At 40.9% G+C, this 22174-nt stretch overlaps 1 protein-coding gene across 4 annotated transcripts in view; it reads right to left on the bottom strand.

The window, feature by feature from the left end:
• Positions 1–6165: 6165 nt before the first annotated feature.
• Positions 6166–22174, bottom strand: part of TOX (thymocyte selection associated high mobility group box) — a 302432-nt gene continuing 286423 nt past the window's right edge. For all 4 annotated transcript variants that reach the window (XM_047783873.1, XM_047783876.1, XM_047783874.1 and 1 more), the window contains 3 exons: positions 14178–14567; positions 7499–7650; positions 6166–7165 (listed from right to left, as the gene is read on the bottom strand). In XM_047783873.1, coding sequence (XP_047639829.1) covers positions 7129–7165; positions 7499–7650; positions 14178–14567 — 579 coding nt within the window. In that variant the 3' untranslated portion in view covers positions 6166–7128. The remainder of the gene's footprint in view (positions 7166–7498; positions 7651–14177; positions 14568–22174) is intronic.

The raw sequence follows: 22174 nt of genomic DNA, 5'->3' as shown, positions 1-22174 counted from the left end.
ACCACCAGGGCATGGGGCAGCGTGAGGCAAGGACTTTCGGGCATTGTGGACGGGGGCATGCTCAAGGCTGAATGGTAGGACATGTGTGTCTATGCCTTGGAGTCTGACAGGATTCGATTCCAATTCAAAGGTCCGGCATCAGACTGTATCAGTAGCAAAGACTTCAAAAGAAATTAGTCAGAGGTTAAATGTTGACAAACACCTGCTTTAAATGCTCATCCTGAAAGCCTAGCTCTAGGCCAGTTCCATCCCCACCCCCAACACACACACACACACACACACACACACACACACACACACACACACACACACACACAGAGGAAGGGTTAAGAGGAGACACTGTCCTTTTGCATCTGCTGTGCCAACTTACTGTAGCTTATTGCAGCTCGAAAACATTGAAATTAATCTTCGTAAAAGCAGTCATATTGGAAAGACGAATGCAACTCTCACCCTAACAGTGGGCCCTTTATAGCCTGATGTTTAACTACATTGGAATGTTTTTCTTTCCATTGCCTTTATGACTGTGCTTGGATTTGAAACTACTGGGTCTTATTCCAGCACAGAACTCAGTCTGCCCTTTCTTTTACAGATTTCAAAACGTCCAAATCTGTTCAATTCTACAGGTTTCCACGGAGTCAAAATGTGAGGTGCACGTTTGACAGGTGGCGTCGCGCCCCGTCAGAGTTCTGGTGAGGAACCCGCTTCCCTGGCTGAAGAGGAACGGCCAGCACCAGCCCTTGCTCAGCGTCCCCCCGTGGCGCTCCCCGAGGTCTCACTGCGGATAAGGCATGTGCCCATCTGAGGAAACAAAACATTGGTTCTGGAAATCTGATGGCGCGAGGCCTTTGATTGCTGGTTTCTAACTGTCCTGAAAACCTTTGCCTTCCAACAGTTGCATGCTGTGGTTTTCTGTCTGTGAGAGGTGACTAACAGCCAGCGCTCTCAACGCGGGACTGCAGCCATCCAGCACCCGAACCTCCTACCGACCGACTTCCGGCCCCTCTTATCAGCTAAGCCATCGGCCACGGGTGACATTTCAGCGTTCAGAAGCTCCCCACCCCCACCTCAAAAAAACCCCCAAAAAAACAAAACACACACACACACACAAAAGTGACAGAAGGAGAAAAAGGCTCATTTGGCAATAGTTTGCTCTTGCTTTTTGGCCTGGAGAAAGACATTCAAAGTGGCAGAAGATTGTTTAGTAACAGCTGGCGAGCACCAGGGTGTGAGGCTGATTTTCAGATATGACAGGCACTTACAGGAATGCTGCCAGACACAGCTGTTTAAAAGCCTTAATAAACAGCAAGTCAATACTAATCTTTGCCAAATTAATCTTTTCCCTGACAGCCCATCAGAGCAATTATGTTTAGGCTCATTGTAAACACACAATTGTCAAACAGGGATGTTGCAGCCTTTAAAATACTGTAGTTTGGTTCCGTCTCTCTTTAGCAAGATTTTTTTTTTCTTTCTTTCTGATGTAGAATTATAAGTCTTTCCATTTTATTTCTAGTCTCTGTTTTTTTTTTTTTCCTGGCCTCATGTCAGTGCGAATGAAATTTCACTTTCAAACGTCTTTGCTAGCAAGCTGTTAATAAAATGTGAGATGACGACTGTTGTGGATGCGTGCTGGTGCCTTCTGCTAATAAGGCAGGACTCAGACCAGTGTTGACATCTACCAGGTCATCTACCAGGTGGTCCCCAGGTCCTGGAGCAAGAACTTCATCTTCACCTTCTATCTTCTACAATGTAATCTGATTCTGGATACAAAGGACAAGATGATGGCTGAGTAAGAAAAGAGAAAACAGAGTCTCACGTCTCTGTGGACACAGGTGTTTCGGAACATGTGTTGGGAAGGTGTTCACCCCTCCGGCCGTTCCCCCCCTTCCTCCTTTGAGACCCTGAGGTCAGACGACCCCCCCCTGCCCTTTCTACCAGCAATAGTCTTACGTAGGGATTTGGAAGCTCGTCTGTTAGAGAAGGCGCTTCCACGTTGGGACCCGGCTCCAAATAAACCTAGAAATCCTCCATTGAACATCATTTAAAAAAGGCCCATTTCTTTTTATCCTGGTGTCATTGAAGTAGAGCCCGGGACACAGGGCCTTTTATTTGTTTCATCAAGTCATACTGGCACTTGGTAATTAGAAAAACAACCCAGCATCCTGTTCATCAATGTTTTAATTTAGCCTTCTATAAACTTGGCTCCTGAAATTTCTCTCCGCGCTCAACACTCCTACTTGTCTGACACCTTTTTTCTCCTTGGCTTCTCATTTGCTCAATGTGACTAGTGTATGTTCCATCTTTTACTTTTGTAACTAGAAACTCTTGTTCAATTACGTAGCCCAAAAGAATCCGGCATAACTCATTCTGAAATTCTTTCTTTTAGTCTTTCTGTAATCTTAGGTTTCTTCATGAAACATTTCCATTCTTCTTCACCTCCCAATAGTTGTCTGCAATATTTAATTGCCTTTGATGTTTAAAGAGCTTTTGAATGAACAAAAAAGCATCACAGAATTACTGTTGATATGAATACGATATTCTACAGATCAATGCATTTATTATGCACCTACTATATGCTATGACATTCCAAGTTGCTTTGGAGGTAAAGAAATTATTCTGCTTTACGGAAACAGATTTGTACTGTTGGGTGACCCCACATAAATTCATCCAATAGGTGATTCAGGGTAGTAAATGTTGGGGGTTAAACTTACGATGTGAGTTCTTGCCTTGCCATTATTTCAGTGTTCAATGATCAGCAAAAAAGGAGAATTTCTCTGTGTGTCTACAGTTACCTTAAAACAGGAGTTATGAATGGAATAAGAAAATGCAGATCAAATCCCCCTCAACAAATAAACATTAAGAGACTATCTATGTGTAACAAAAACTTTCATGTTTCAGTAGATAATCTGTTTATTAAAAATTTCCACATAATTCTTTTTTTTTTTTTTTTTGCTTTTTAAGGTCAAACCTGCAGCATATGGAGGTTCCCAGGCTAGGGGTCCAGCTGCTGGCCTACACCACAGCCACAGCCACGCCAGATCAGAGCTGTGTCTTCGACCTACACCACAGCTGACGGCAATGCTGGATCCTTAACCCACTGAGCGAGGCCAGGGATGGAACCGCAACCTCATGGTTCTTTGTTGGATTCGCTTCTGCTGTCCCACTATGGGAACTCCTCCACATACATTTTGTTTTTCTATGACAAAGAAATAGGATGTTTATTGGGGTTTCCTGGATTTTGGTAATTTAAAATACCCTCTGTTTAACAGAATGTAGCTTTCTGGAACTGATTGGAAGTGAGGTACCTTGTAAACAAACATAGCTGATTACTTCCTTGAGTGTTTTCTCTTCGGACTTTTTAAAGAACTTCTAATTCCATTTGAAATTACATTGATGCTCTGGCCCAAATCTCAATGTCTCACTGTTCCATTTTAGGTGGAACCATATAAACTTGCCATTTTTGTAGGTAAAAGGGTCCTAGATAGGCAATTTCCGACGGCTCATTTGAATTACCTTTCAAATGTGTGGGACGTCTTTTGCAAAAGGCAAGAAGTCCACAGGAAAGATAAATGGCTGTTGATGTGCTTACTTTAATTTTGAATTTATACATTTAAAAAATTTCTTGGCGTTCCTGTTGTGGCTCAGTGGTATCCATGAGGACGTAGGTCCAATCCCTGACCTCGCTCCGTGGGTTAAGGATCAGAGTTGCCGTGGCTGTGGTGTAGGCCAGCAGCGTAGCTCAGATTTAACCCCTAGCCTGGGAACTTCCATGTGACGCGGGTGTGGCTGAAGAAAAAAAAGATTAAAAAAAAAGGGAGTGCCCATCGTGGCGCAGTGGTTAACGAATCCGACTAGGAACCATGAGGTTGCGGGTTCAGTCCCTGCCCTTGCTCAGTGGGTTGAGGATCCGGCGTTGCCGTGAGCTGTGGTGTAGGTTGCAGACGCGGTTCGGATCCCGTGTTGCTGTGGCTCTGGCGTAGGCTGGCGGCTATAGCTCCGATTCAACCCCTAGCCTGGGAACCTCCATATGCCGCGGGAGCGGCCCAAGAAATAGCAAAAAGCCAAAAAGCCAAAAAAAAAAAAAAGTCTTAGTAATGAATGTGAATCAGGACACACAGTTCTTTGCTGCCATGACCGCTGATGGAGGACTCATGTCTCATTCAGAAGGAGCTCCTGCCCTTTAAGGCAACAAGGGGAAAACATCACAGAGACCAGTCTTCATCCTTGGCTATATGCGCCAATTTGGTTAACTGGAAGTCATTATTTGACTGATTTTCTATTGTCAACTTATTCACATTAGAATGGGAATTTGGGATTTTGAATATGATACGTTCTTGCATATGTTGGAGAGAGAACTCAACCTTCTCCTAGCCGCTGTCATGTGGTTTTTCCTTTTTCTTTTCTAATGAGTTATAGTTTTGATTTTGGTGTGTCGGGAAAGATATTCCATGCTCGGTATTGTTGCCAAATCTCCCAGAATGCCTTTGTCGGAGGGCTCAGAATCCTGCCCAGGGTTACTCAGCAGGGAACTTGCTACACTGTGGCTGTTCCTTAGCGTTACAAGCGACGAGCTGCGGGCCCAGGCTGGATTCTGGCTTCCTTACAAGTGGAGGATTTCTCTAGCAACACCTGCCAGAGGGCATTCTCAGTTTTTCCGGGAAGGAAGGCCAGTGGCTGGGGTAGCCGGTCACCCCTTCTGTGCCAGATCACTTCTGCCGGGAAATTTATTTGGGATCGCTCATCTCGCTGGGTCTGTCTTTCAGAGACGGATGGATATCCAAATAGAACACGGTTGCACATGGTGAGAATTTTTGTTTACGATGTATTTTCTTTTATTTACATTTATTTTTTTTAAAACTGTTTTTGGTATCAAGTTTCAACACTCTCCCTACCCTGGTTGCACACCTGCTCTAGAAAAACTGTAAACAACATTGTACTTTCCTGTACAACCCACCTGTCAAAGTCAAAGCTGGCTGTTCTCATCCCAGTAATTACCTTCTCCATTTAGACTTAACACAAGTGAAAATGGTACTTTATCATAATATAATAAATAAAAGACATTAGGTAATTAGTAGTGCTGGTATATTTCTAAAATACTAAACAGACAAACAATAAACTGTGAACTCAATCACATGAGTTCTTATACAGTTTCAAGACAGGAAAATTAGAGCTCTCAGCTACAGTCATTTTAATAATCACATCGGATCTGCATTATTTATTAGTTATTACATGCTTAACTGATTTAAGGTTGTACAATGCCTAAAATCATTCCAAAGCAAGCATACCTTTTGTCTTTTTAATTCTGACTGGATTATACAATGCATATATTTGTATTTAGTTAAATTGCTAAGCTTATTTCACACATTCCATGAAAGAGACATCAGCCATTCTCTGATTTCCAACCAGGCTAGCTTTCTGATATAACTCCCTGTAAGGAAGTGATCTGCTCTTTTTGATGTAAAAGCTATGCCTACCTTCAGCCAGATAATCAATGTTTTGGTTCTTTAGCAAATCTCTAGTACCATCAGAATTCTCTTGGAGACCTAGGAATTCTGGAAAGAGAGTAGTTTGTAGAGGCAGAGAGGACAGCATGAACCTCGATTTCTATCAACAGCTTGTCAATGGGGGATTCTTCCCCTCCTTCTTTGCTGTCTGGTTACTCACCTTTCATTTCAGAAACACCCTTGACAGTTCACTTCCCCTTCTCTTCCTCCCGCCCTTGGTTTAATTAATTCCTAAATGTTTTCTGCGTTTTGTGAAAAGCTTGCAGCCTGAGGAATTTTGATTGACTTGACTTTAAATTTTTCTTTGGGGGGGGAGGGGACTTTACAGAATCGACTGAAACCAGCTGAGAACCAAGAAGCCGTCTTTTTCTTTCCGATGGAGCACCCATCTGTTTAGTCTTGGAGCCTGTGCAACTTTTAGGGCAATTCTCTGTTCTATTGTACGAAGAAAGAAAGTTCTTAAATATCACAGGTTTTCGTCTGCGTTAAGTTGTAGAAATAAGGGTTGCTGACTTTAATTTGCTGCTAAAATGAAAAGTAGGTTTGGCTTTAGTCACTGTAAAAACTAAATATTAAAGTATTCACACCAAGCGTGAATTTTTTTTTTTTTTGCCAGCAAAAATTAAAACATCAAAGAAATCTCTTTCAAATACTAACAAATTTACTTACAAACACCTATATTTATTATTTCATAAATAGGCGCAACAGATTCCATAAAAAAAGATTAAATACAGACACAGTATGAAGAAACCATAATACAGAGCTGTATGTAAAGGTTATAATTTAGCTGTTTCCAATCTGTTTCTGCATCTAATAAAATACCAGGTAAGCATTTGGCAGTTTTATACATAAAAGGACTTAAATGACAATTACTAACCATTACACAAAAAGTGATACAAAAAAGCAATTTTTCTGCAGTACAAAATAAACGTGTTTGCGCTTCCCTTCATACTAGTTTCTTTTTGTCTGATCAATGAGACAAAGCCAATTTGTTTTTAAATTAAAATCATTTGGGAATACTTTTTTTTTTCCAAATATTTTGAAAATATAGAACTATTAGTCAGTTGTTTTAAAAATGAAGTAAAAATATGAATGTTTGCCAATTTAACCCCTATTGTGAAATCAATAAACTGGAATGAGCCAGTTTCAAATCACAATTTAGCTACAAAAACATTCACATTTTATACTCTAGGAGAGTGTGACATAGATGCTATTTACAAACTTGCTATGACTGCTACATCAAGCCATTTAAAAAGTCTTTAGTAGTTTTATATAAACACCCATTATGAAAACCAATGGAAAATCCAGGACTTTTATCCGAGACATCTACAGTTGCTAAGGCAGTTACTATAGCGCAGCACTTCACAGCAAAAAACCAACATAAAATCTGAATGGTCCAGATTGCCTTCAGGGAAGAAGAAAAACAATGTCCATAAAGGATTAAAAAAATAATAAAGAAGCATGACTATTTCTTCCAGAGTGGGTGACCCACAAGCTCAAATGGTCCTAAGTGCTTAGCAACTTGTATTTTTCTAAGAAAATGGAGAACTGCCTTGACTGTACAAAGTAACCCACGGTGAAAAGACTTCCCTGAATTCCTCAGTGGAAAGAAGAGGTGTTCAGATTCTCAGGTAAGGTACAGTGCTTTGTCCCTCTGCATGCCCCTGTGTGAAGAGAAGACAGACAAAGGTGTCTTGTTAACAGACAGCTTGTGCTACAGGTGACCAGGGGGAATGAACCTGTCTGTTTGAGCCAGAGGGAGGGAGTTGGGCACTGAGAAAGTTCACAATAAAAGCGAACAGGACGTAAGGGCGTTTATTCTTGGAATGGCTGGAAGGCTGCTTAAAAATCTCTGCTTTCACAAACATGGGCCCATTCCAGATTATCTTTTGTAAAGAAGGAAGAAACGAGGGATCTTTCTGTCCACCCTGGAGCAGACCGCGACATGCATGCTATGAGAGGTGTCTGCCACCAGGTGGCGACAGCCAGCCGCTTACCCACTACTGCAGTAGTCGTTACTCCAGTCCACTGGCTGGGCAGGAGGATTTCTGCACCCAGAACGCACATACTCCATGGCCTGGGTGACCACTTGTGCAGCTGTAGATGTAGGATTGATTATGGTCTGGTAGTCAGGTTGAAGACTAAATCCCTGAAAGGGAAAGCAAGTCCACAAATAAGAATCAAAGTATCTTTTTCAGAAGAAAAGCACCTAAATATCAATCCATTGTTTGCAAACACTACTGCCTGTGACCCTGCAAGGGCAAGCTTTCCCCGGGACCCAGAAAACTTAAAACAGAAGTAAAAGAAGTGCCTGCACCCCATTCTTCTTACCTTTCCTTCATTTAATCATGTGTTAGAAACCTTGAATTATACTCTTGAGCAGATAAATTGAATTGAGAAACAATTTAAAATTTAGGAAAGCTAACTCAACCAAAACAAAGGGGAAAGGCCCTAAACCCCTCAAAGTTTATGTTTTCTATTAAACCTAAGGATGTATTAATAGTTAATCCCCAGAATATGCAACAGAATCTTTTTTGAAGGATTCAGGCAGCAGGTGGCTGAGTGTTTTATTAGACTACACCTATTCACATATTGTTCTCAAAACCCTTTTTCCTCATTCAGTCACAAAGGGACCATCTGCTTCTTCTTTTATTTGTACTTTTTTCTCAGCTAAAAATCTCAACTAAAGCTTTTTAACAGTTGTTGGACTAATACAGGGAAGGAGATTCAAAACAACTTGCCACTGGAAAACACAGAGAAGGAAAAGTCTAAGACAGAGTAAATATTTTTTAATTGAAAACTCTATTAACTGACAAATAATAATTAGACTTCAGGAAGATTCTTTAATATACTGGTATGGTGAAGTGTTGACTTTTAATCCTTGCAGAGGTATTAAACATTCGAGGATAGAATCTCTGAAATATATAGCTGTATCTGGTAAACAAAAAGCATTGTACGCTAAGATTTATTTTTAGCCTATCTGGTGAATTCAAGAGCAGCATAAGCAAGCTCTGCTGAAAATGACCAAAAAAGCAACTTAATTAATCTCCTGGTTGTCCCTTTCTGTAGCAGATTTCATACATGGTTTTTAACCACCAAAAAAAATCAAGGGATTTAAAAAATGGAATCATTCTCTACCCGGAGGGAGCTTCTTTTGAAGGCATAATATTGCTGAGGTTTTACCTTTTTAAAAAAATTCAGGAGAATGATCAGAAGATTGATTTTTAACTAAGGAGATTTCCTTAGACTTTTATTCACTGAAGGGTACCTTGGGTAAAGACTCAAAGACATCTACTATCAAACGCCCTCAATGCTCAGTACTGGGTTTAAGATATTAACTTATTTTCCATTCAAATGATAAAGACTTCAAGCCAATGCCCGCACAAACGCCCACCAAAGTTGTGCATAAAACACAAAACATTGAATGTCTGGAAGTGAATCAATGAAAAATGGAATATTTAGGAGTTTCCGCAGTGGCACAGTGGGTTAAGGATCTGGCATTGCCACAGCTGTGGTGTAGGTCACAGTTGAGGCTCGGATTCTGTCCTTAGTCCGGGAACTGCCATGTGCCGTGGGTGAAGCCACAAAAATTAAATAAATTAATTTTAAAAAAGAAAAGTATTCAGCCAGCTTGGTTATCTGACCTCATACAGATTAGAAGGAATAGAATGTCTCCTGAGCTAACAACTGGTGTGTGGGAGGTTAAGTTTGTTTGCGCAGACACCACCTGCAGCTCAAGCCATAAATGTTCTCCAGAATAGGGAGGGACCAGCGAGGGGAATATAACCAGATGTTCGGTTCTCCTGTCCTTTCAGGCGGATGTTCTCTCCTCCTGCCCGCCCTCAACCTCTCATGCAAGGAGTTTCATTTGCTTCAGTGAACTGTACTCATGTCATCAGGGTCCCATGTCCCGTGCAGTGTCTTGACCTCTTTCCCTAGTATCTCCTGTGATGCTGTGTGATGGAGGGGAGCCTTGGGCTGACTTTTACTTCAGCCCCATCATCAGGGCTGCCCCTCGATGGTGAGCATTTGCCTTGCTTACTAGACAACCTCAGCAATAGTTGCTCAATAAATCATGTTTTCCAAAAAATACAATTTACTACTAACTATTTGATACTACTCTTGGAAAGGCTCGGGGAGTAAAAGTGTCTAAATGCCGAGGCTTTCTTATCTTGTAAAAGTTCTCCATATTGGATTTTTGCACAGTTGACAAAATGTACGCTAAAGTAAAGAAGTCTCAAAAATAGAGTAGTTGAAAATAACTTGCATTGGTTGAAGGTATGGAAACATATGAGAGAGCAAAAAATAAATAAAAACAAACCAATATGCTTCCACTTAACCCCAAGTAATCAAACAACAGAAATAACTTTTTTTTTTTTATCCAATGAACATGATCCCTTAAGCTCAGGGGAGAAAATATCAGGAGACATTAACTTTTAAGTGATCAATTTAAGATTAAATGGGTAAATTCAGTTTATAAAACCAAAATTATGTGTTATTTACAAAATTTAAAGATTTAAAATTCAGCTAACTTCAGGGCCTAAATTTAAGATCACTAACATTAAAACAACCACACACCAAGAAAAATACAAGCAAAGCCTGAAGAACATTATTTTACTTGCTTTCGATTTAGGGAAATGAAACGTTCTTCCGAAGATTAAGAGATGCTGACGTCAATCCCAGAACTAAGGACATTTTTATTATTGATGTAAATATAAAACAACAGCGATGATAAAAATTTTTGAAAAAAGTTTGCATAGCAGTCTAATTAAACAGACTGAATATTTTGCATTTTAATGTTCAAGAGAAAAATCACCAACTGTTTTGTAGCATGCCTGGAATTTTAAATTTCATTTTCTGGTGCCAGATTGAAATAAAAATAGGAAACATGATAAAGATTAATTTGATGTCAGAAGGGACATTTGCTCTTTAATTAGATTTCTGTAGCCCTAGTAGTTTTGTTGTGCCACGACAGCAAGTCCTAAAAAAGCCTGCAGCACAACCAAACAGTGATCCTCATATTCACACTTTACTGGGAACTAATTTCATTTCCTGCCTGTCTGGAGAGGTATTTTCAACAGGCATCAATGTTTTTGTCTTCACAACTGATTTATTCATCAATCTCAATGTGATTTTTTTTAAACCTTTAAATTACACCCAAATCCTAAAGCAGCTGTTTATTACACAAGGAAATTGAAAATCTGTCTGTGTGATATCATACAAAGATTTTTTTCTTAATGTTATAAAGGAAGTTGACAGATATTAATGATTTTTTTTCTCTTGACCTCATTCGAAAAAATAGTGAACAGAAAAAAAGGAAGAAAACTGGACCAACCCCCCCCTGCCCAGGCCTATGGGTTTAGCGTATACAAATATTATTCTGGAAAAAAATAAAACAATTTCTCCTGGTGGACTACACAATTATTTTTTGCAGGATATATTCATTTTCAAAAGGATAATAAAATAGTAATACTGAAGTAATACTGAAATATGAAACATTATTTTAAAAATACAGTACCACTTAACTTTCTCTTTCTTTTTTCCTCTGTGTGTGTGTGTGTGTATGTGTGTGTGTGTGTTTGAAAATGGGAACGTGGCCCCCATACCCAGGAAGCTATATTTTCAGCATAAAGAAGATGGATCAGACAGGTGTAATTTTATCCAACAGCTCTACAACCACGGGCTAGACCCACTTCGATGACATGAACACTGGCCCCACCGACTGCTGTGACTGTAACAAACTGAGGGACACGGAGGGGGAATAGACTCTCCGATTCTGATTTTAGGATTATCAACTCCTTGGGGCTTCCAGTCCCCTTCACCTGGAGGTTCCTACTCCAGGGGCCTACCCACAAATCTGACCTCGCTGCCCATCACTCCCGAACTCACCATGCTCCCCAATGGCCTCCTTTCCATGTCCTGGACAGGCTACGCTCCTCCCCAGTTTGGTCCTCCTGCCGGGTCCCTTTTCCTGGCTACTGCTCTCTGCTGGTATAACTCCCTGCCCCTTCTCACCTTCTGACTCCTAAAGGCTGCCTCCTCTTTTCAGCCTTCTGCTCTCCACAGAGGCCTCCTTTACCCATCTCAGTGAAAGACCTGCTCTTCCCCCACACATCCTGCAGTGTGTCCCCCTGTTTCACTCACTTTCCTCACAGGATCCTAATAACTTGTCTGTTTAATATATTTCCATCTGCTACCCCCTAACTCTGATGTGAGCTCCAGGGGTGCAGAACTCAGTCAATTTCCAGAGCCTGGACAGTGCCTGGCACATGCTAGGGCTTCAATTAATCTTTTTTAAATAAATGAAAAATTTTCAAACTTCTAAGAATTTGAGATTCTACAGACTAGCCTGTAATTTCTTCTCATATTTAAACCTGTACTTAATTCTTCTTGGCTTATTTGTTCATTTGTCCCTTCCACAGTTATTTCACTGACTACCGACCATGGTCAAGGCCTCATTAAGAGGACTTCCGTGGCTGTAGTCTCTGCAGCTGTATTTACTCTCCACTTCAGGATCATGCCATTTTGTCTTCTATTATTAATGTAACTGAAATCAGGGCCTACAGTTTCAATAAGAACATTTTCTGAGATACACTAATAGAGCTGACTTCAAGATTGATGAATAACTCGTCCAGTGTAATCTGTTCTATTTTTTCCTATTCGGTTAAGATTCTCCATGGAAGGACAAGTCTCCTGAGTTTCCACATGTGGCCTTAGGTCATTGTGAAATGTCTGAAAACCATGCAGGGTCAGAGCCAGCTCATCTGAGTGTGAGCACACAGGAAACTGGACTGACTCTGAGCAGATGGACGAGGAAAAGTTGTCCTCTCCACAGAGCATGGGCCCTCAACCAGGTGAGGGGACAGGTCTTCTGCACACTTGCCTCCAAGAAGAAGGAGCCCCTCACTACAGCTCTGTGAGCAAAACCCAGGCCCTGAGCTGGCCGCCGCCCTCGGGCAGGAGTCAACCCACACAACTGAAGGGCGAGTCTCTCAAACTACTTATTCTTTACTCAAACTCTACTGGATCATTAAAGCGCCAGGACACCCAAGAGTGTCCTGATGAAAGATGTCTGATGAAAGACATCACTAAGAATCCTATAATATGCATATCACCTGCTGGTCACAAACACCACTGCAGACAAGGCAAGCTTTCCACCTTCCTCCCCAGTGAGTCGACAGCTAGCCTGCTGAACAGCTGAGTAAGTCGTCTGAGCTTTATCAACATCCTTGGCTTAGGGACCAAAGAAGATTGCAGTAAAGAGATGAGTCCTCTGCTCTCCACAACCACTTAATCTCAGGACCAACTAGGATTTAAAGACCCTCCCAATTCTTAGGAGAAACTGATAGGAATCTACAAGAATGTTTAAGCGTGAGGGGCAGCAGGCCAAGTGTTTAAGAATACAGGTTCTGAGGAGTTCCCTGGTGGCCTAGTAGTTAAGGATCCAGCTCTGACACTGCTGAACTTCTGCATGCAGCCAAAAAAAAAAAAAAAAAATTTCAGGCTCTGATTTCTGAAAAAGCTAGGCTGGAATTCCAGCTAGGACCTTATAGGCACTTAACTCTGCCGAGCTTGTGTCTCCTCACCTGTGCAATGAAGGCAACATCAGGACCTGCACTGTAAATGTTCTGAAATTAAAGATGAGGTAAGGTAGTGTATTAAGATTTGTTACTGTCACCTCTTGGCAATCCTGTATACAATTATAATAATAACAATGAATTTGGGACTACGGATATTTGATTCCTATTTCTGCCTCCCCCCCAGCCCACCGTGGCCAACTATACACTTGAATTTCAGGGGGCTTCATATCACTCCTATAGGAAGGCTATGTTTGCATACTGAATTTTAGCTCTAGGAACAGCAGAGTAACTGGATTATAAAGAGATAGATTAGGTTGATACGATTTATAGTTCTTACCTTGATCTATTTTTTAAAACAAGTTTTTAGAATTTTTTAAATGCTTTATGTTCAGCCTCCTTTATAGCATTTACTTCTTACTCTCAGATTTTAAAATAACACCAAAATCCAAAAGGAAAACTTGATTTCAAAGAAAAGTTAAGCTAAGATTACACACCATGGTTGGGGGGGCAAACAGGGAAGCTTCCAAGCTTCCTGTGTTTCCTAATCTATGTAGAAGCCAGATATCCATTTTTAAATAAGATTGGTTAAAATTTTCATTTTTTAGGACTCTAAAGGTTGCACTAAATTTGATATTTCTGATCGGAGGCAGTGGGCCTGATTTTTTTTTTTTCATTTTGCAGGATTTCTTAGGCTCAACAGGCATATAAATCAAGCCTTTCTCATTTCCGAACAATATTTTTCAAAAAACGTAGAATTCTCAACCCCAAAGAGATCTTCAGTAGTTGTGGCAACTCAAAATAACAAATGCACTTTAACCAGAAGCAGAAACCAAGAAGAGTGAAAGTTTTTGAAGCAAAATAGGTACCAGGGGAAAGACAGTGGGGGTTATGAAAAGCAGAAGCTATTATGATCAGCCGGGGCTGCCCGACTCACCACCTGTGAAGGATGCTTCCAGGAAGCACATATTTATTTGTTGAACAGCTTCAGTCCTCTCTCCACTTAAATGGAAGGATGGCAAACACAGAACCCCCCCACCCCCGCTGGATGGACAGACCCCCCCCAGCAGTTCTGAAGGGGCATCAGTGCGGCACGTACCTGCTGCACGGTGGGGGAGTGTAAGGCGGGCTGGACCTGCATGGGCAGCTGGCTCCCGAGGGGCTGCTGCATGCTGAGTGGCTGGTGCTGCTGCACGCTGAGATGCTGGTGCAGAGGCGGGCTGATCTGGAGCGGGGGAGGAGGGGACACGGCCATGTTTGCTATAGAGACAGTCACTGGCATTTGGTTATTGGCCTTGGGGGCTATGCTCCTGGGGAGACTGGGGTGCATGGCGGTTAGGTGGGGGTTCATTCCTGGTTGTTGGTGATAGTGAGAGCTTAGGTACAGAGCTGAGTGGGCCTGGCTGGGCCCAGGGAACACTGATGGTGGCTTGGAATTGATCAGCTGCGGAGGCTGAGACGTCTTCACGTCGACAGGCTCGCTGTAGCTCTGCGGAGAACAAACAAGAGCAAGGTTAAGTGATGGACACACGCGCGTTGCTTCCCCTCAGCAAGATGCTCTGTGAGTTCACTTGTGAAGCCACACCAGTCACCCTTCCTCTCAAGAACTCCCCCATCATCATTTGCCATGCGACTCAAAGCCTGAGCTTATTCTACCTCTTTCATGAAACTGAAAACAATGCATGATGAGAATTTTTTTTTCTTTGCTTAAGTGCTGAGCTCTAATTTGATGACCTTTCTTATCATCCAAAGAAAGATCAAAGGATGCAGGGTGGGGTGGATGCCATCCACATGCCCTAAGAGGAATTACTGGTGTGGTTCACTGTGACAGCAACTCAGTTCTGGAGTTCTTCTATCGATTGTATGTTTAGTTCTTTAATTTTCCTTTTTATATTCTCATAGAGCCTTGGCATAGATATTTGCACAAAGAAAACAAAGCTGGTTGATGGAACTGGATAAGGATGAAAAGAGTTCGGAAATACCTTTCTGAAGTTATGCAAAACCACATTAATAGATCCTCAAAGTAATGATAGAACTCATTTCGATATTTTAAAAAGAAGTTGGTGATGAATTGTCCTCAATAATGAACTGGATAAAAATAACCCCCTCTTAGAAATTTTAGACTCCACCATAAATTAATATAATTTTGCCCTAACTTTTTTCACACCTTCATATGGCCATTTCTGAATAATCTTTAAATTGACTTAAAAACTAGACATCTCAGTGGAAGCTGGAAAGTGTCAAGAATGAACCCTGAGGCATTTCTTCTTGGGCATGAACCTGCCCCAGACTTTTGCTGAGAGGAAGAGGCTGGTAAACAAATGATGAAAAGTGAAACCAGCTGGAGAGAGCAAATGCTACAATGTCTTTCTGGAGAGGAAAGTCACTTGGTTCAAAAGAAGGCCTTGAGGATTCTATGTGCCCTCGGCCTGTGCCTTGATGCCACGCTCCTTCTGTGAATAAGTCAACATGAGCTTCCTGTGACCCAGCTCTGCAGGGCCTTCCTGGGCTCTCCCGCTCGGTCTCTGTGCAGTACCGTTTATTACCACCTGAAACCCCACCTGGGAACTTCATTTCACAAGCCAGCCTGTGGCACTGCCAGCAAGGCAACCCATTTCCTCCCAACAATGTAGGAACACTGAATGGAAGCCACAGTGAGGAGGGTGCTGCCTGTGGCGGCCAGGCTGGGGTGGAGGGGCTTGTGGCCTCACAAAACCTCTCAATAGAAAGGACACAAGTGACATCTGTAAAAATAGCCACACTATGGAGATCCGGGGTCCTGTGAGACTCTGATTCCTCCATGCAGAGAAGATAGTAAGGTGAACCCCAAAGAATTCAAGGTTCTCCAAAGAATCCTCTCCTTTTAATATTTTGCTCTGTGCCCGTGTTGATGTAACTTTTCTGAAATAGGAATAGACACTGAGACCTCCATCTTCTGCATTAACATGAAAAACATCCAAAATTGTTTACAAAAATTTTCAAGGGGAGGCTTTAGACCAAAGAAGCTTTATTATTAAATGTTGTGCCTAAAAGATGCTTTCTATTAAAAAAAACTGGGGAGTTCCCGTCGTGGCACAGTGGTTAACGAATCCGACTAGGAACCATGAGGTTGCGGGTTCGGTCCCTGCCCTTGCTCAGTGGGTTAAGGATCCAGCGTTGCCGTGAGCTGTGGCGTAGGTTGCAGACGCAGCTTGGATCCCGAGTTGCTGTGGCTCTGGCGTAGGCCGGTGGCTACAGCTCCGATTGGACCCCTACCCTGGGAACCTCCATATGCCTCGGGAGCAGCTCAAGAAATAGCAAAAAGACATAAAAAAAATAAAAATAAAAAAAAACTGAAGTCAATTTTCTTTTTTGCTTCCATTTAAAAATTCTCATTGTTGAGACACCAACATCAAATTCTATCACTTAGACATGGAATCTAAAAAAAGGACATAATGAACTTCTTTGCAGAACAGACACTGACTCACACACTTGAAAAACTTATGGTTTCCAAAGGAGAAGGCTGGGGGGGTGGGTGGATGCACTGAGGGTTTGGGGTGGAAATGCTATAAAATTTGGTTGTGATGATTGTTGTACAACTATAAATGTGATAAAATTCATTGAGTAATTAAAAAAATAAAGCAGCATAAAGTTGTGTTAAAAAATAAAAGTTCTCATTGTTGATTTGTGGAGTGGTGAACAATTCAAGGAAAAGGTCAAATGTGTTAACTCAGGCTGTGTAAACAGTGACTAGTTTACCTCAGAATAACATGTACTGAAGTGATAGGCCTCTAAAATCATTCCAAAAACCAAAAAACCAGGTTTCCATGATAAAATATGTGTGGGAAGAGCTCTGAGCCATATCAAGTGAAGAGGGTGCCTATCTTGCGGGACTTGTCAGAGCCTTCAGTATGCTAATGTACACTGCGAATCTCCAAGGAAATGTCACAGAAGTCTTTCCTCATCGAGTTATTCCACTGGCATAGTCGTCTGCAGAAAACACTGGCTCAGAAGAATAAATTACACATGCATAAAGTGACAAATAGAACACACGTTTCAATTTCAATTGTCATAGTTCTTGCCTCAAATAAATTAATTTGTATTGCCCCAAACTGCATATTTAAATTACATTTATCCTTTGTGTTTCATGTTTATTGGAATACTATCTGCAGAGGGAAGTTCGTATTCTAGGCCAAGGATACCGACACCACTTCCTGAAGGAATTAGGAAGTTGGTAACTTCTAGCTTAACCTGGAAGAGCTAAGGCATAGACCAATTAAAGCAATTCAAAATAAACCACGAACCAAATTCTCCTTGTACAATATAGTAACATGTGGTCCACCATACAGGTAGATAGCAGATGCAGAGACAGATTTATAAACAGACAGACACACAGAATAGACAGCAACCTACTTGAGACACTTATTGCCAACCCTGAGAAGACTCCTTCCTCATGGTAATTAAACACAAAACATCTTAGTATCCAGCCATTTGCTTGTCATTTGTCTTCTCCATTCTAAAGCATGTAGAGATCAGTACTACTAAAGCCATTTTTTTTTTTTGGTCTTTTTAGGGCCACACCTGGAGCACATGGAGGTTCCCAGGCTAGGGGTCTAATTGGAGCTGTAGTTGCCAGCCTATACAGCAGCCACAGCAATGCAGGATCTGAGCCATGTCTGCAACCTACACCACAGCAACACCAGATCCTTAACCCACTGATCGAGGCCAGGGATTGAACCGGCATCCTCATGGATACTAGTCAGATTTGTTTCCACTGAGCCATGATAGAAACTTCTAAAGCTATTTTGAAACAGTAGTAGCTTTCAATCACTGGAAGGACTATAGACAAAGTCATATTAAATGGATTTCCAAAACTAAGGATTTAGACAACATTTAAACATAATTTTTAACATAGGAAGAAAGAATTGGGGGAAGACACATGTTTTCTCAATACTTTTGAAATTGTTGAATATGACGAGATACATCTTGGAAACAGCCTAAATGTCCATTGACAGATAAATGGGTTAAGATGTGGTATAGGCACACAATGGAATACTACTCAGCCACAAAAAGAACAAAATAATGCCATTTGCAGCAACATGGATGGAACTAGAGACTCTCATACTAAGCGAAGTAAGTCAGAAAGAGAAAGACAAACACCATGTGATATAATCTAATACTTGGCACAAATGAATCTTTCCACAGAAAAGAAACTCATGGACTTGGAGAACAGACTTGTCATTGCTAAGGGGGAGGGGGCGGGAGTGAGATGGACTGGGAGTCTGGGGTTAGTAGATGTAGACTATTGCCTTTGGAATGGATAAGCAATGAGATTCTACTGTATAGCACTGGGAACTATATTGAGTCACTTATGATGGAGCATGATGGAGAACAATCTGAGAGAAAGAATGTGTGTGGGTGTGTGTGTGTGTGTGGGTGTGTGTAATTGGGTCACTTTGCTGTACAGTAGAAAACTGGCAGGATGGAGTTCCCATTGTGGTACAGCGGGAACGAATCTGACTGGGAACCATGAGGTTTCGGGTTCAATCCCTGGCCTCACTCAGTGGGTTAAGGATCCAGTGTTGCCATGAGCTGTGGTTTAGGTTGCAGATGTGGCTCGGATCCTGCATTGCTGTGGCCATGGGGCAGGGCTAGTAGCCGTAGCACCATTCGACCCCTAACCTGGGAATCTCCACATGCCTTGGGAGCAAAAATGGAAATGGAAAAAATAAATCATTTAAAAAATGAAAATTATTTAAAAATAAATTAAAAATAAAAATCATTTAAAAATAAAGAAAACACAACAAAGGAGACAGGTTGGGGAGTGGAGGGATGGTATGGGGGCTTGGGATGGAAATGCTGTAAAATTGGATTGTGATGATCGTTGTACAACTACAAATGTAATAAAATTGAGGATTTTTTTTTTTTTTAAGATCCACTCATTTAGAGAAGGGAAAAACCCTGCTCCTAGCTTTGTTTTCTTTTTCTTTTTTCCTTTTACAGCTGTACATATGGCATATGGAAGTTCCCAGGTCAAGGATCAAATCTAAGCCACAGCTAAAACCTATACTACTGCTGTGGCAATGCTGGATCCTTAATCCACTGGGCTGGGCTGGGGATTGAACCTGTGCCTCCACAGCGACCTGAGCCACTTCAGTCAGATCCTTAACTCAATGCACCACAGGAGAACTCCGAGCTTCACTTCTGATTAGTTCTTAATCAGACATACAACAGACCACCTATTAATTAAAAAGCTATTTTATTGTTTTGGAACATAGGCAGAACAAGTTCATTTTCCATAGCGAAGTGTCATGAATTCATAATCTGATTAAATGGAATATGAAGAAATCACAAGTTTAATATATTGTCACTGTCATTTTTCCCCCCAATTAAACTGTGAAAGCAAGGCTTCTATTTTGCAAATAATTATATTGCATATGAAGATCTCTATATCGTCCATTCAGAAACTAGAATTACTTTCTCATAAAGATTAAAGAATTTAAATTTGTTTCCAATTTCAAACACATTAACTGCTTTTCTTTAGTGGTGTGTTTTGTGTTGGTCACCTGACAAATGTGATCCTAGCAAAAAAAAAAGTATACACAACTGAAAAATCAACCCTCGAATGTTACATTTTCATGGGATGAAGGTGTACTTGCTCTTGGTTTATTATGAGTTGAGTTCTATTTCCCGTTTTCTTCTGGACCACTGATTCTAAAAGATGTTTTCTATAAGCAAAGTGGTGTGTGTGTGTGTGTGTGTGTGTGTGTGTAGCAACAGAGAACTTCTGGGTCTTTTCAGTCATCTTCTACAAAAGATATGAATCTATAAACATAAAGTTACTTCTTATTAATAAGCAAGCTGTTGATTGTCTGAGACAGTTTCAATGCCATTTACTTTGTATCATTAAGATAACCCTGCCTAGTGTATAAATTCTCCCTTTCTGGGATGATAAGTGCTATAAAAATGAAAGACTGACAAAGCAATCGCTACTTAAAATAGCAAAGTATAAACATAAGAGATAACAGTAGAAGCAACAATATGAGTTGCTGAACCAAATAGGATTAATAGTCCATCTAATTTGATGCTTATTTCCAACACTGACCAATACTTGATACACTGGAAATTAAACAAAATTTATGCACCTACTCAATTGTGCATTGTTACTTCTGGAAGGAAAATTCTTCGTGGTCCTTGCAGGTGATTAGCTTACACCCTGAAGCATGAGATTTTATTATCTTTAAATCATGATCTGGGCTTACAGAGCTGCAAACTTTATGTTAACAGTCATAAAAATGACCCATCCTATTCTCAATTTCAGACTCAGTATTTGTCTCAATAGCTCTCCATGGCGTGAATTTTATAAGGTACTTTCATTCTGAAAAAAGTAATTTCTTTTGTTTCAAATTTACTATCTTTTAATTAAACCGAGAATTGTATTTTTTTTTTTTTTACAATCTGTTACAGCAACAGAGAACTTTCACAATTTGTTTGATATTGTCCTATACTGTACATTAAAAAACTTTGTTCTCTATACATTTTGGCATCCCAGCTCAAGGTAGAGACAAAATCTCATATTCGATGTGTGACCTTAAAGTCATGAATCTGACTACTTTTACTCAACACACCAGAACATAGTCATCCAAATGCTGTCTCTTTCCAGGCTGGCACTTCGGAGGAGCTGAACGCTTACTTGTATGATGCTTTTACTTGACCGACCTGGGCGCTTCCCACGGGCTTCTCGTCCGCGTCCACGCCTGTGGAGCACCGTTTTATGCATCCTCAGACAACTCTTTGTCTTTAGGCGGTGAATCTGATTTTTGGAAATAGCTAATGTCACTTGAAGCCAAGTCTGTGGGTTGTATCTGGGTGATGTTTGGGGTAAAGAATGAGGTGTGAAAACAATGTAACAATTTGCTAACTTGACACATAAACTTTTGCTGAGTGAGGTTCTAAAAGAGGAGTTTAAAAAATCTTCTGAACTCTGGGAGCAGTAATAAAATAACTCTGCAGCCTCCAAGGTTCTCTGAATGCAACACTCATTTGGGGAATATAAATTCTGGTCTATGTGGTAAAATGAAACTAGTTCCAACTGCTTTAAAGTTATACATTGTTTTCAACATAATAATTTCGTCTCAAGTCCAGGAATTCCTGAGTCTATGGAAAAACTGTATTTCCTTAAGCTTTAGTTAACAGCCCAAGCCCAAATAACCTTAAATAGTGTGTAAAACTGCTCCCATCAAGATGCTGTAGGCCTCACAATGGCAGAGATTCTGGTCCTCAGACTATTCTTAGTTTTCTTCGACTAGAGGCTCATGAAGACCGCTTCATTTAAGGAACACATGTAGGTGATTTTTAAAAATGTCTGGATCATTTCTTATCTTTATAAAAGAATATATCTATGAAGCAAATTTTTCTGATTTTAATGACACTTTCAAAATTCCTTTACATTAAAGCAGGCTTGCAGACTTTGAAAATATGATCCAGCTAAATCTTGAACCATATATAAAACTGTCTAGCTCTTTGCACCCCTATTAACACTTTAAAAATAAAATTGATAATAATGATACTTGCTGATGTTTATTAAGTGCTTTCCTGTGTTCAAGATCCTGAATCATGGAGTTTCTACAGATTTTCCTATTTTATTCTTGTGGAAACCCAATGACGTAGGGCCTATTATCTTCTCTCTATAACACATAATAAATCGAGACTTTAAATAGCTGAATAGTGTGCACAAAATCAAGCAGTTAGGAAGGGAGAAACCTGAACCAAGACCCACCTGTGCCAGGTACAGGGGATGCCTCTGCTCTCGGGGACTCTCTCGGTGTGACACTGGGGGTGCACTAGGGGTGCTTTAACTTTCCCCTTGGTGCTGTGGAGGCGCAGCTGTGGAGGACACCTTCAAGATCTTCTCCAAACCCTGTTTATAAACCTTTGCTTCCTGCTTTTACATTTCTCAATGAAAAGAAATAGTTTGCCTAAATAACCAAGTTTGGTAATGCCCTCTGTTTAGATGACCTTCCCCTGGGGTGCCTGGGTGTTTCTGCTCTTGGTTCTGGATTCAGAGAACACGGAGCGCAGGGAGTGACTGCCCTGTGCCCGGCGCCCACCGGTCTC

The sequence above is a fragment of the Phacochoerus africanus genome, chromosome 6 (assembly GCF_016906955.1).
Source record: "Phacochoerus africanus isolate WHEZ1 chromosome 6, ROS_Pafr_v1, whole genome shotgun sequence".
NCBI classification, from domain to species: Eukaryota; Metazoa; Chordata; class Mammalia; order Artiodactyla; family Suidae; genus Phacochoerus; species Phacochoerus africanus.
Note: the sequence above shows the minus strand (reverse complement) of the source record. Positions and strands in the feature narration are given on the sequence as shown.